Source organism: Trematomus bernacchii, unplaced genomic scaffold (genome assembly GCF_902827165.1).
Source record: "Trematomus bernacchii unplaced genomic scaffold, fTreBer1.1, whole genome shotgun sequence".
In the NCBI taxonomy this organism is placed as follows: domain Eukaryota; kingdom Metazoa; phylum Chordata; class Actinopteri; order Perciformes; family Nototheniidae; genus Trematomus; species Trematomus bernacchii.
In genome coordinates, this window is record NW_022987615.1 from 692,365 (window position 1) to 708,304 (window position 15,940).

Sequence of the window (15,940 nt, forward strand, 5' to 3'; positions counted from 1 at the left end):
CACACACACAACGATGACCTTTGACCTCCCCACCTTACCCCCCCTCCCCCCTCCACCTCACCTCTGTCCCACAGAAGGAGATCGACCAGGGAAAAAAAATAAAACATCAATCGAAGAAATGCACACTTTGTTATTTTCTGCAGACTTTTCAACTCATCCGTTCATCACTCGTCTCCTCTTTCCTTCCCTCCTTTCCTACCTGTCTCTGCCCCCCCCCCCCCCCCCCCCCCCTCAGATGGAGCTCGGTCTTAATGCTATACTGGGATCATTTGAGATTCACAGACATCATTGGTTGAAATTTTAATATTTTAGTTTTTGGTGTCAACGGTTGTTTGGCTGTTAGCTCAGCGGCTACCATTGCCATTGGTTTCAATGAAGAATGCTCTTCAGAAAAGGAGCTACGTTAGCGTGCGAGCTATCACCCGATGTCTTACTCTGGTCTAAAGCTAGTCTCTGCTAACAAACCGTCTTGCTGTTAGCGTAGCGTTCAGGACTTCACGGTCTGTAGCGTCTCCTCTCTCTCTCTCTCTCTCCTGGTTATATTCCTCCTCTTCCTCCTCAACACCATCTTCATCATCATCATCATCGGACTTATTTAGCTGCATGTTTAATCGACCACGACCAATATCATCATAGAGAAAAAAGCTACAAATAAATTTAAAAAAAGGAGATAAAAAAATGTGAGAATTGTCATACTTATCCTCTTAATGATTGATTATTATTGTTGTTATTATTAATAATATAAGTTTGTTTTATTTTTATTTTATCGTTTGGGATGAAAATACCTTTTTTTCTTGGAATAAAAAGAGGAAAATGTTTCTGAAAAAAATGTCTGGGAGGTTTTATTGACTGCAGTCAAACACTGAGGTTTCTTTCAATTGAAGTTGTCCTTACTGTTAAGGAAATCCCCTTAGCGTTTAGTATACAGAAAATAAATCAATATGTATAATAAAGCATTCAAAGTGCAGAAAGAGCAGACTAAAGTATTTCAATCAGGAGAGACGGTTTGGATGTAAGGATACATATTTATTGCCAGGAATACACAAATGAATGTAATGGAGTTTTGGCGATTAGGCCCGTTGTGCAGGAGTATCATTCGGGAGGGGAGAACCGATCCGATGACCCTGGTGGTGGTGAATGGATAGTTGGGGTCGGTCTGAAAGGGAGTGGCTTAGCTTGATCCTGGTGGTGGTGAATGGATAGTTGGGGTCGGTCTGAAAGGGAGTGGCTTAGCTTGACCCTGGTGGTGGTGAATGGATGGTTGGGTTCGGTCTGAAAGGGAGTGGCTTAGCTTGACCCTGGTGGTGGTGAATGGATGGTTGGGGTCGGTCTGAAAGGGAGTGGCTTAGCTTGACTCTGGTGGTGGTGAATGGATGGTTGGGTTCGGTCTGAAAGGGAGTGGCTTAGCTTGACTCTGGTGGTGGTGAATAGATAGTTGGGTTCGGTCTGAAAGGGAGTGGCTTAGCTTGATCCTGGTGGTGGTGAATGGATGGTTGGGGTCGGTCTGAAAGGGAGTGGCTTAGCTTGACCCTGGTGGTGGTGCATGGATAGTTGGGTTCGGTCTGAAGGGGAGTGGCTTAGCTTGGTCCTGGTGGTGGTGCATGGATAGTTGGGTTCGGTCTGAAGGGGAGTGGCTTAGCTTGATCCTGGTGGTGGTGCATGGATAGTTGGGTTCGGTCTGAAGGGGAGTGGCTTAGCTTGACCCTGGATTCAAAGGGACAGGAGGTGAAAAGGGGTGGAGGAGGGTTGCGTCGAGTCACCTGAAATTACAGCTGACAGAGAGGAGAGCAGATTTAAAAGGGTTAGCAGAGCGCTATGATAGGCTTGTGAGAATAGAGTGATTGGTTAAGCTGGGGAGTGACGCCCCCGATCACTTATTGAGAGGAGAGAGAGTAGTAACATGGACATAGTAAATTAATGAGTAAAGACGGTCTTCCTGGTTGAACTTGCGCTGAGCTTCATTTCAATGTGTTGTGTTTACATTGATTCCTAAACTCTCGAGGTCACACATACTCAATAAATAAAAATAGCAAATGTCTTCACAGCGTTTCTGTTTGTATCGTAAGCAACATAGAAATAATTTTTTTTCAGCATAAATATGTGGCTTTTATTCTGAGGAAAACCTATGAGTAAAAATGTGTCCTCGACATAAAGATATGAGGTTAAAAAATGGTAGTTTATCAGAGTTTGTGCTGCTGTAACACAGGATTTAAGGCACAAGGAGTATTGATTTCCATAGTTACTTTATATACCTAGGCCTACAGTATATTATATATAGTATATATAACATTTTCGTGTTCAAACACTTTGATGACAGATCATGTCAACACTGTTTAAATGAAAGTGCGCCTTATTCTCAGAGGTAAATATTTGACTTTTTACCACACTGCATTCATCTGACAGTTTTGAATGTTTGTGTCTTTATTGGATTAATGCATAGTCACAAAGCTGAAAACAGGGCTGTTTTTCTGAGAAACTCATGTAAAGCTGACTTTTTAGAGATATGAGAGACTCATGATTTGATAGAATATGAATACATTACATTTGAGAATAAACAGTATATGAAGCAGTTGAACACAGCTGCAGCAGTAACATGCAACATACTGCAGCAGTAATACTAATTCGGAAAGGTCATGTCATAGTGAAACATTGATAGGGAACTTTTAACAGCAGCACAATCAAGTTTCACTTTAAGTCTTGCACACTTTTTACTGTAAGTTATGTTTTGAATGCAGGACTTATACTTGTATTCTTTACTGTGGTTTTAGTCGGCCAACATCTTCTAAAGAAAACGACCTTCAGTCAGGTGTTTTGTGACACACTTCTTTTTACGAGGAACAGGAAACACATCTGATACTAATTTATTTATAAAGTTGTTTTAAGTGTGTGTGTGTGTGTGTTTAGGAGAAACCGTCGTCTTGTTTCCCCTCAGCACCAGCGCGCGCCGCTCTTGAATTCTACGAATTCCTAAGGCGGGATTTTAATATTCATTATGTTGAGTCAGAAACCGCAACTTGAATCTGATTGGCGGAACGGTTCAAAACATTGGGCACACGTCTCGGCGCTGATTGGACGGGAAGTGGGGAAGTGGGCGTGAACACAGAGGTATAAATACGGAACACAACATTAACGTATGGCAACAAGGCGGTTAGTGTGCGAATCTTTCAAGAGGTTATTTATCTGTATTTAGAGCAGAAAATAACTTGAATAGTATTTTTTTCTTTGCTGAAATTGGATAAAAAGCGTAACGCGGGAAATACAGACTTCAAGAGGAATTCAACCAACAACATAATGGATTCTATCAGCTTTTACTAACCGAAAACTTCCAGAAAATGTTGGAGAAAAGAGCTACGGAGCTGATTTTAGAGGACGACGTCGGAGGGAAAAACGGTAAGAAAATAAAACAAAAGAAACATGTTTTGTGGGTAATTTAAACAGTCGTTTAGTTGACTAAAAGTACTAATAGCACACTGTAGAAATACTCAATTAAGAATACAAGTACTGCATCGACAATGGTACTTAAGTTAAAGTATTTAAGTTGGATTGGGAACATTTACTTAAAGTATAAGGAGTACAATAAGTCACTCAAAATAATATTTTAAAGCAAAAGCAGCACATTTTCTCATTTAAGAAGCTTGAACTATGACCAAAACTTCAAAATTGCTGCAAATTAATTTCCTGTTTACTCACTCATGGTTTTAGCTACTTAAATCTAATGTTGGATGGTTTAATCTATAGAAATTAATGTTATTTTCAAAGTTTTTCCATAGATTATGTATCCGAATTTGAATTAATTTTTTTCTAGTAAATAAATAAGAGGAAAAAGTACATACTTGGCTTCCAAAATGTAGTAGAGTAAAAGTATAAAGTAGTATACCATTTAAATACAGAAGTAAAGTACCTCAAATATGTACTTGGTTACTTTCCTGCAAAAAAGGTAGGTTCAAAGTGAACCATGTCACTTTTTAAGAGTTGAGTTTGACCTCACATGAACTCTACATACTATCTTGTCTATTAACTCATTTTAATTATACTTTAATTAGCTTTTCCCGATGTTTTATAGACTTTAAAATGGGTCAAAATGAGATAAAATTAAGAATAATAACGATAATAATGTTGACATAACAGTCGTTTCAATAACCGTTTCCATGGTTACTGAGTTTTAAATTAACGGTTATACTTATACGTCTAATTTGTTTGTGTAATTTGAAAATGTTAACTTTAAAAGTATTTTTTGTAACCAAATATGACTCTGTGTGAACTGAAACTGACATTAAGGCTTTACATGTAAAATGTAGTTATTTCAATGATATTTTTTATATATTAATAAACACTCAAACATCAGTTACCACCTTTATATATATATATACAGTCTATGGTTACCACACAACAAACAACTATAATCCACCTCAGTGACAAATATCTAATACTATGGCCAAATATTTGACACATACAAGGCCTTTGACTATGTTAGCATTGCACACATAAATAAACAGCTGTGAGCAAGGACAGAGCATCTGGGTTAAATAAAGTAAATACAAGACATGACCAAGGTGTTATGAGGTGTGGTTAACTATACAAATAGTGTTAATAAATAAATAATGACATTCACAGGATGATTATATAGTCAAAGGTATTACAAATGTCCCTTTTTGTCCTATTAGCTCAAAATATTCAGTTGACTTTGACAGAAACCCAAGAATAACAGGACATTCCTCACATTTTACTGCACAAATATACTTTAATGCAGGACTTTCACTTGTCTTTTCAATGTTGTTTTTGTACTTCTACTTAAGAAAATTATCTGAATACTTTTTCCAGTTTGTCAGGTGTTTTGTTTTGTCTTCAAGCACTCTGACTATGCTCATTACATACTGACATTCCTCACATGAGATAAGCTGTGGCGTATGAAAAGCTTTTCCTGGCACTAAAAAATATTTCCTTCTTCAATATTTCCTTGTACTTTTAGTGTTTGTTCAGTCTCTTTTTACTCTTTATTTCAGGTTGCAAACCATACCTAACTATCTAGTTGATCCACTGACCTTCCTGAGCTTTTAACCAAACATCTCACTTACTTTATTGTCATTATTTGTCCTTTAGAAATAGATAAAAGAGTACAAATTTAGATGAAATACATCCAAACACAATGGTCAGGATGTCTCTGTGTCGTCGCCTGATGTTTTAAAGGCTTACCTGTGTTTGTGTAGTATGATTATGTGACTAACGTTCTGTGTTCTCTGTCTTCAGTGAAGGAACCGTTCTGTAGTCAGTACCGCTGCGGTCCTCTGCTCGGCAGCGGGGGGTTCGGTTCTGTGTTTTCGGGCCAGAGGCTTTCTGATGGACTGCAGGTCAGACTGCACACCTTCAGACACACTTTTATCTCTGCAGATGTCTCTATTCTTTATTTATGTATCTTTCACTTTTGCTTTGGTTTCTTATGTCAATCCTGTGATATCAAAATGTTGTTATTGTTCTAACGTTACTACTTCATTTACTACCACTGCAAATCTAAACTCATGTTCTCCCTTTTTGTCCCTTCAGGTTGCCATTAAACAGATTTCCAGTGACAGGGTTCAGCAGTGGGCCAGACTGGTGAGTGATTAACCTATTCTTTTCTGCAGAATGTCAGAAAACATCAAACAGATCCAGGATCTGTCTATACTTGTCTTGTGTTATCTGACCTAGAACCCAAAACTCAGATATATTCAGTTTACTGAGTTAAAAACGTTCTTTTTTCTTTTTCTAAAACTTAATTTGACTCGGTAATTAAGTTACAGTAAAATCACAATTTAAAAACGTGTGATTTTTTTGGTATTAAAGTGGATTAAGCCATTTGTAAACAATGGACTGTATACCTAAAGGTGTAAACAGACATTGGGTCAGCTCTGCCCTCTGCTGGATTGACAGGTGAACTGCACCTGTAGGTGGGGCAGCCCCCCCTGTGATGTCATGGTTCAGTAAATAATGCTGTCGGATTTTCCCTCAGTGACTGCTAATTTCATATTCTTTAGAACTCGGGACACCCCCCACCACAACACAAAACATCTGTTACACCTGCAGACGATGATTCAGGGCAAAAAAAACATGAGAAAAAAACATGAAGAAACCAAAGTGAAGTTTCTGTGAGAATATATAAAAGAGAATAACCTACATGAGTCATAACTCAGAGAAACTGCTTTTATTATAACGTGTATGTACTTTTTTATGACTCAATTGTTAAAAATATGCTGTCTATTTATTAATCCACACATCCTAATTGTTATAATTGAAGTAAAAGGTGTTTTATTTTCACAATAAATAAACATTGTTATCCAGTGAGGACGGTGTCTCATGTTTATAATTCCCCCCCCCCCACCTCAGCCCGGAGAGGCGGCTCCTGTTCCCATGGAGATCGCTCTGCTGCAGCAGCTGTCGGAGGTCGGAGGTCACGGGGCGGTGGTCCGCATGCTGGACTGGTTCTGTGTGGAGGGGCGGGGCTTCCTGCTGGTGCTGGAGCGCCCCCCCCACTGCCAGGATCTGTTCGACTTCATCACGGAGAGAGGAGCGCTCCCTGAACGCCTCGCACTCAGGTGTGTAATCTTTAACATATCAATGGTTTTATTGTCATAAACACAGAAGCCCATTCCCACCCAAGAAAATCCAAATATACCCTCTAAGTCAAAATGATGGCTTACTATCTCATAATAATGACTAACAATCTCAACATTAGGAATTACTATCACATTATTTGGACTTATTTACCTCATTAATATGACTTACTGTATCACATTGCTTTGACTAACTATCAGATTGTTATGACTTATTTATCTCACAAAAATTACTTATCTCATTAGTATGAGTGACTATCTCATAATGATGACTAACAATCTCAACATTATGAAAGTCATTGTTTGACTTCAGTCGCTAGTGTTTAGGGGAAACAAGATGACGGTTTCCCACACACACACACTCTCTACGTGCACCCATTCACTTAAAACAACTTTATAAATAAATTAGTATCAGTTGTGTTTCCCGTTTCTTGTAAAAAGTGACTTTCTCAAATATGATGAGAAATGTTAAAATGACTTTTTCTTGTCTCCGGCGGCAATGTGCTTCCTTAATGAACCCCCTGCTGTTCTGGTGTGTCAACGTTCTCTCTGTGTGTTAACGTTCTGCGTGTGTTAACGTTCTGTGTGTGTTAACGTTCTGTGTGTGTTAACGTTCTCTGTGTGTGATAACGTTCTCTGTGTGTGTTAACGTTCTCTGTGTGTGATAACGTTCTCTGTGTGTGATAACGTTCTCTGTGTGTGTTAACGTTCTCTCTGTGTTAACGTTCTCTGTGTGTTAACGTTCTGTGTGTGTTAACGTTCTCTGTGTGTGATAACGTTCTCTGTGTGTGATAACGTTCTCTGTGTGTGTTAACGTTCTCTGTGTGTGATAACGTTCTCTGTGTGTGTTAACGTTCTCTGTGTGTGATAACGTTCTCTGTGTGTGTTAACGTTCTCTCTGTGTTAACGTTCTCTGTGTGTGTTAACGTTCTCTGTGTGTGTTAACGTTCTCTCTGTGTGTTAACGTTCTCTCTGTGTGTTAACGTTCTCTCTGTGTTAACGTTCTCTCTATGCTGTGTTCTCCGTCAGGTTCTTCCGTCAGGTGGTGGAGGCGCTGCGGTTCCTTCACGCTCACGGCGTTGTGCACCGAGACATCAAAGACGAGAACATCGTGGTGGACACGAGGACGCTGGAAGTCAAGCTCATCGACTTCGGATCGGGGGCGCTGCTCAAAGAGACGCCGTACAGCGAGTTCGAAGGTACGGACTAATAAAGCTTTTCAAATCAATTTAAGGACAAACACACATCAGAACACACTCTACATTCTTCTGTGTGCTATTTACAAGTTGAACAAAGTGCTTCAACAACACGGCACACAGTAAAGCAGAGAACAAGAAACTCACATCGGGTCAAACGATATGAACAAGCATCTTTCTGACATGTCCTAGAGAGAAGGATTCATGTATCGCTTCACATAATAATAATAATAATAATAACACGTTTACTCTATACAGCCCTTTTCTAAGTGTTCAGAATCACATTCATGTACTGCATAGATTTGACTGTGTTTCTAACTCACCCCCCCCCCCCCCCCTCTTCAGGTACTCGTGTGTACAGCCCCCCCGAGTGGATCCTATCTCAGTCCTACGAGGCGGTCTCTCTCACCGTCTGGTCTCTCGGCGTCCTGCTCTTCGACTCCGTCTGCGGCGACATCCCCTTCGAGCGAGACCAGGAGATCGTCAGGGCAACGCCCGTCTTCACCCGCCGAGTCTCTAAAGGTGAGCACCAACACACACTGATCACACACTGATCACACACTGATCACACACTGAACACACACACTGAACACACACACTGAACACACACACTGAACACACACACTGAACACACACACTGAACACACACACTGAACACACACACTGAACACACACACACTGAACACACACACACTGAACACACACACTGAACACACACACTGAACACACACACTGAACACACACACTGAACACACACACTGAACACACACACACTGAACACACACACTACTGAACACACACACTGCTGAACACACACACTGCTGAACACACACACTGAACACACACACTGAACACACACACTGAACACACACACTGAACACACACACTGAACACACACACTGAACACACACACTGAACACACACACGAACACACACACTGAACACACACTGAACCACACACTGAACACAACACACTGAACACACACACTGAACACACCACACTGAACACACACACTGAACACACACACTGAACACACACACTGAACACACACACTGAACACACACACACTGAACACACACACACTGAACACACACTGCTGAACACACTGAACACACTCTGAACACACTCTGATCACACACACCTGTTTTAATGTCTACCTTGTATATCAACAAAACAATACAAGTACAACATAATAAAGACGGAATGTAAAATGAAATAGTGTTTGTTTAACAATATAGAAATGTAAATAAGTGGACTGTAGGGCGATTTCCAATTTCCCAATGGTAATAATGTTCCTCTGTTCTTTCCCAGAATGCCAGTCTCTGATTCGCTGGTGCCTGTCGTACCGCCCGGAGGATCGTCCCACTCTGGAGGAGATCCTGTCTCACCCCTGGATGGTGGGAGGCGAGGGGGAGGAGGAGGAGGAAGGTGGAGATCTGCAGGAGGATCACAGCTCTCTGCCCAAACAGTCCCTGTGACGGAGCTCCAATGAACTAAACCCGACACACAGAAACCTCACACTGGATTTAAAGGGGCACATGTTCATGTTTTAACCCTTTCACGTAGAAACTCTGATGGAGCTGAGGAAGGACTCAGACAATAAACTCATCAAAGGGTTAAAACATGATCGCGATGATCCGTCTACAGATATTTATTTTCATATATTGTTGCCCTTCATGCTGCACTCGGCTGTACTACTGTTTATTTTTTATATTTTTTATAATTATTTGATTTGGGCAGAATGACTTCCTGTTGAGTTATTTATTGAATTAAGTATTTATTTCATTTTGGAAAATACGGACCTATTTTTTTTGGTTTTGTCACGGCTGCATCAGGAAACAAACGCCCACTGATTTACCCTTGATTTTTTTTTTTTGCACCTTTACTGCCATTCTTATTGGGATTTTGGAGCCTCGCTGCGGAGAAACTGGTGCGCTGTAGGTGCGCCGCGTTTGGAGGTGCTAGTGGAGACTGCGTTTGGCGTTGCAGTTACAACTCTCCGCCAGCAGATGGGGGTGCTGCAGCCCCCTCAGTACCCCCCCCTTCCCGCGTCCATGACAGTTGGTGTACAAGTATAAGAAAAGGGAAGTATTCAGTGACTAAATACTAGTTTAGTGTTTGTGACCTTTAGTTCATCTCAGGCAGATTTCTCTCTTTGTCACTTCAGGTGAAACAGGAAAAGTCTGAGCACTAAAAAACTCCCAAAAATGTTCTAACGCTACTTTTCAAACCAGTCGAACAGGACGGGTCCACCTACAGCTAGCAGATCATTGTTTTCAGTCCATTCAATGTCAGGAAATGCTTCTCGCCCTTAGTTGAGAAGTTGGCTTATTTGATGCAAGAGGCCAACAAGTGATCCATTCTTAGACTAATATACTGTTATTTAAATCAATGTTTCCACCAACATATCATCCCATTCTTTTGTCCTGAGGCAGCTTATAATACTAGGTGGAGTATTTTTATTTAAGTTTTCTCATATTGGTCAAATTTGCTTGGATTCTTTGGGAGTTTAAAGTACTCAGACTTTAAAAAATGTAAACAAATCTTAGTTATTAAGAACTTTTGCATATTTTGTTTGCCTTGCCTGGATATCAGATGTTTTTCAGCATCTTGATTTACTGTTGGAAATAAGATTTCTTTGTTGTTTCCAGACCAGTGCCACTGTAAATACTTGTGTATTTTTGCCTGGATTTATCGTCAAAGTGGCTCGTTGGTCACTTGTTCCTGTTTATTTACATTAAATAAGAGTTTACGGATCAAAAGAAGAGAACAAATACAATGTTTCGAATAAAACAGTTTAGTTCTCACTAAAGCACTTTGTGTCCTGTTGTTTGCCTTTCTGTAGAACTGCATTACCCACAATTCATAGTGATTAACCCTCCTGTTGTCTTCGGGTCAAATCTGACCGATTTACTACTTTCATCAATCAAAACCTTTTAGTTTTACATTCGATTGCATTAAGGCTTTACGATATCCTTCACAGTAGACATTTGAACATGTAAAATTGCTGATCACCACTTTCATTGAATTTTGGATGATTTAGTCAATTTTGTAACACCCATGGTGTTCCAGGTCAAACATGACCGCCATAAAGAAAAGGAATTCGTAACCATCCGGATCAGATATAAAACACACACACACAAAGGCCCAATCCCAAACCACTCCCTCGACCCTACCCCTCCGTGGCGGAGTGAACTCCGTCTGTAGCCACACTCGCAGCTCAACGAGGCTCCCTCCTGTCAGATGGAGGGAGTAAATACAGCGGCAAGCTTTGGGACAAACTCCCCTCTCTCCGGCAGAAACAGGAAATGCCGTAACTGTATGTAACAACGGTTTCAAATCCGCATCTCTTTGACAAAAAATGTAAATTAAGAACTCAAATAAAACTCCAAACATCTTTCATTGTGTTACTTTTTTGTAAACCTGATGTTTATAAGCTTCTTAGTTTTTGCAACAGTCTGTAAATATACACAACTTTATAATAAAATGCACACATTTACCTTTTTCTAGACTAAACACAGGTATGATCCTAAGTTAAAAAAATATGAGGTTATCATGAGGTTGTTAACATCGCAATTTATCAGTGGATGTTTGCTGGAACTACTTGTAAACAGCGTGTTTCCTGACGGACACACACAGCGTGACTCCGGTCAGGTAGAGACCAGTCTCAAGTCAGCACCGATGCAGACTCGCTGTTTGAGGGCTTGATAGCCCACTCTATGGAGCTAATTTCCTGCCATAACTCCACAAACAAACTAAACAGGTTTTACAAATGCCTTATGATTCACTAACAAACACAATGTGGTTTGCAAATACAAAACACCATCTACAAACTAATGAATTTAGTTTTGCAAAGAAAAAACGTATCTATCAAACAAACACATAACATTTTTCTAATAAATCATGTTTCAGAGACAAATTCAGCTTAGGTTTTACAAGTACACAACTTTTTTTTACAAGTGCACAAATTTGTTTTACAACTACAACACTTTGTTTTACAACTACAAAACTTTTTTTTACAAGTACAAAACTTTTTCTTCTCACGGCGGAATATTACTGCCAAAAGTCACGTGACTGGAATATTACTGCCAAAAGTCACGTGACTGAGTCACGTGACTTTTGGCAGTAATATTCCGTCGTGGTTGTGCTCATACACACTCACACATGGTCACTCACACATGCTCCACGGCAGCAGGGGGCACTACTGAGTCCATTGGGAAGGCGGGAGGTTGAGCAGAGCATGGAACAGCCCTTGCCAGCCTGATCATGACAGCGGTGTTTCTAGCGATCCAGCATCTGAATTTAGCGATCACAACGAAAACAGCCAAGACACATATTGAGCCCAGAAAATGAATGTTCTTAGGGCTGTAAATATAATAAGCCTTTGTCTAAAATAGACAACATTGTAACTAAGGAGATTTAAACTATACAGCGATTCTGCACTCGGTCAATCAGCTGCTCTTCATTTTCTTTCCTGCTATATTCAATGAGTGATACAAATATTTTTTACCATACGTTCTGAATAAAACTGATACTGTTGGACTCGGTACTAGTTGACTGCTACCAGAAATAAAAGGAAGTACTTTACTGTGTACTTTGTGAGTAATCCTCTGTCAGAGTCCCCTCCATAGTACATAATGCATGTTTTTTGCTATCTTTGATGAATGATAAAAGGGTCATTCCAGAATTGGAGGACAATTTAGACACCAACATTTTTGAAAAATTAACCTTTCATTTGATTATTTTTTGTTATGTATTTAGGAAAAACAGATAATAAACCATAAAAAAAAGTGATTTGCCCAGCTAAGGCATCAAATGTATATTTTCCAATGAAGAATTAACCCTGTTACTCTAATTATAGTAACAGGGTTGCAAGTAACAGGGTTGAAAATCAATGCTAATTTTAGCTTTTACCTCAGGAATTAATGCTAGCTGCACAATGTAATGCTATTGTCAAGGAATGGACACACTTTATATTTATATTTATATATATTTAACAAAAGAAAGATACATTTGAAATTAATTTGTTTTTGTCTCATAATTTGAGTAACAGGGTTGCGTTTGTATGAGTGCCACACTCCTTCAAGAGTGACAAGATTGGAAATATATTACAAATAAAAGAGAGGACTTAGTTGTGGTCTACCCATGGTAGTAGCACATGGCTTGCTGATGTCCTTTCCACTGTGTCATGCGACAAACAGTTTTTTCACTTCCTCTGCCAAGCTAAAAAGGTTTCGGTAACAGTGTTGCGCGCATGTTGAGGGACACACCTTCTGTGCAAAATTACTGTTATTTAAAATGTGTTTATGATTTAACAAATTGATTTTACCATTACAAGACACATATATCAATAGAATAATACCAAAAAAGTAAATAAAAACCCTATTTTAAATGTTATAGTTGACATGCAAGTTGGTCACCAAGAAGCTGGGACAAGAGAAAAGGGCAATTTTAGGGGGTGTTCGAGAGCTATTTGATATTTTAAATAATATTTTGAAACCACTTTTTCTACAACTTTATATGCATCTTGTCTCAAGACAAGTATATTTAACACAAGTGCATGTCTTAGCTTTTTGGGCATGGATTATTAGATTTTTTATATGGGGGACATGAAATGTCCTCCAATTCTGGAATGACCCAAAAATAAAATGTTACCATTAGTTCTTAATGAAATTGATACGGTTTGACTTTGTATTAGTAAGCCTACTACTAACAATACATTAGCCGCGTTCACACCAAGTACTTTCCTGTACTTAGTTCCGGCACTAAGAGCCCTGGCGCTTTTAACCCCAGGGTACTTAGTACAGATCGCGTTCACACCGGAGTACTTTTCCCTGAGGGAAGATTACAAGTACAGTAGGTGGCGGTAAGCACCTTAAAGTTGTTTGCAACCCGCTACAAAACAAGAGAAGAAGAAAAACTGATACAGGATCTGTTTAATCGCCATGTCGGTTTTCTTTATTGCACTCTCAAGACATAACATTAAATAGAAATATTTTAAATGTAACTAAAGTGTCAGTTGTACATGTCAGTAAACATTGTCAATATAAAATAAAGTGTCAGTTGTACTATATAATAACAGTAATAACAATATAAAATAAACTCCCAGCTGTAGGGAGTCTCAGCAGCAAACCCACCTTTATTATATATCTTCCTGAGACCCACTGCATCCGTCTGCCATAAACACTATGCAAACATACATGTTAGTTTTGGCCCATAGTGGACTCCATGTTGTGTTGTGTGAAATGGGGGGGAATTAAAAGTTTAGGTCAAATAATATTTAAAATGATATAAATTATCATATTTGTGTATGTGCCCCTGCCATTCCCCCACAAGGTTGCAACATTGATGATAAATAAATGACAAATAAAGCTTTGCCAGTTTATAACCGATGAAACATGATGGTATCAGAATAATCACTTACATGTGATGTATAGGATGCTACACAGGTCACTAAAGATAAAGTGTCAGGAGAAATAAGCTTAATCGCCATGTCGGTTTTCTTTATTGCACTCTCAAGACATAACATTAAATAGAACAATTTTAAATGTAAATAAAGTGTCAGTTGTACATGTCAGTAAACATTATATATAAAATAAAGTCATAACAGTAATAACAATATAAAATAAACTGTCCCAGGTGTAGGGATATTCTCAGCAGCATACACACCTTAGTGCAACGTTGTGTGTCGTGTGTCAGTATTTACAAAAACTATACCAAATAAACTGTTATTAAATGCAGTTTGTCGCTCATCCTGCCGCTGCGCCGACGCTTCCTCATGGCGCAGCGCCCACACTTCATCCTGGTGCTGCTGGCGCTCCATCTGCTGCTTGAACACTTCTGCCTGGCGCTCCATCGAGGTGAGCATCTTGTCCTCCGTTTCCTGGGCCTTGGTGAACAGCACCATCTGATCTCCACGCAGCGACTCATTCACCACGGCACGCCGGTCCTCCAACGCCTGGGCGGTGTCAAAGAAATTCGCATCCCGTGTCCGCTTTCCTAAGAGGGGAAAATAAGCAATATACAATATACAAGTTTAGTCGCCATGTAGTTTTACAACATACTAGGAATGTGTTTTTTGTATTTTCACAAATAGAATTAAGGTTTCACAAATCTGAAACTGTGTTATAAAGAATGTTTAGACCCTCTGGGATAATCCAGTCCAAATAAATCGGCTATGCAGCGATTTAAGAGGTTCAAACACGGAGGATTGTTCCTTTTTGAAGAGTGCTTCATGTATGCTTGAACTTTGTTTAATGTTGTTGAGGCAAGTTAAACATAAAATATGATGAATATTATGAAATAAACATGATTGTGAACATCAGTTCGATGCGCAACGTTCTTTCAAGACAAAGTTACAGTGTGTGTGTACTGTGTGCTCGGGGCCGGTGTTAGCCTATTATGGCTAGCATGGCTAGCTTGATCTACTGAGCAAATAAAAGTACATCTGAGACCATTATTGTGCAGATTAAAACCCCAGTGCATGTAGTTGATTTTACCTTCGTCGTGGTCGTCATCGTTGGCCACTGAATCCGCCGTTTGTAGTCCTGCCCGAGTTTCTTTATTTTTAGCCGGTGTGTGCCGTGGGGCTGTGCACATTCCCAGGTCGAGTGAAAGCTACTGAACTGGCTTCAGTGCATTCCCTGGGTCGCGTCCTCTGCGTAGATCTCCAGAAGCGCCGACACCTCCTCATCATTTCTTGATGCTTGCCATAACTGCTTTCAAAAACAAACACAACGCACGGAGCGTTGTGTTTTTGTAGCGAGGAAAAACAATGGCGTCTTCACACAACATTTTCAGAGTTGTACGGGCGTGGTTTGCAATTCGCCCAGCCAATCAGCACTGGGGCACTTTTGGAGCTCTTTTCACCCACAGAAAAGTACGCTCTCTGAGCTGGCTCTAAAAATGGGGGTAAAAGTACCCGAGATTAAGTACGATTTTTGGTGTGAACGCGACATAAGGGGTACTCACGGAACTAAAACGCGAAAAGTACGGTGAAAGTACTCCGGTGTGAACGCGGCTATTGAAGTACTTTTACTGTGTCTTTTTTTGAGAAATACTCTGTCAAAGTCCCCTCCTGAGAACAAAATCAAGCCACTTCTTCTAAGTTTGATGAGGGAAAAAAATATTTTTTGGGTGATTTAATGGATGATGTA

General features: G+C 39.8%; 1 protein-coding gene across 1 annotated transcript; it reads left to right on the forward strand.

The window, feature by feature from the left end:
- Positions 1–3,123: 3,123 nt before the first annotated feature.
- pim2 (Pim-2 proto-oncogene, serine/threonine kinase) lies at positions 3,124–10,599 on the forward strand. The gene is made up of 7 exons (XM_034132162.1): positions 3,124–3,390; positions 5,248–5,348; positions 5,542–5,592; positions 6,361–6,569; positions 7,617–7,786; positions 8,129–8,305; positions 9,096–10,599. Exons 1-7 carry the CDS (start codon positions 3,333–3,335, stop codon positions 9,260–9,262), a joined length of 933 nt encoding a protein of 310 aa, XP_033988053.1. The 5' UTR covers positions 3,124–3,332; the 3' UTR covers positions 9,263–10,599.
- The last annotated feature ends 5,341 nt before the right edge of the window (positions 10,600–15,940 follow it).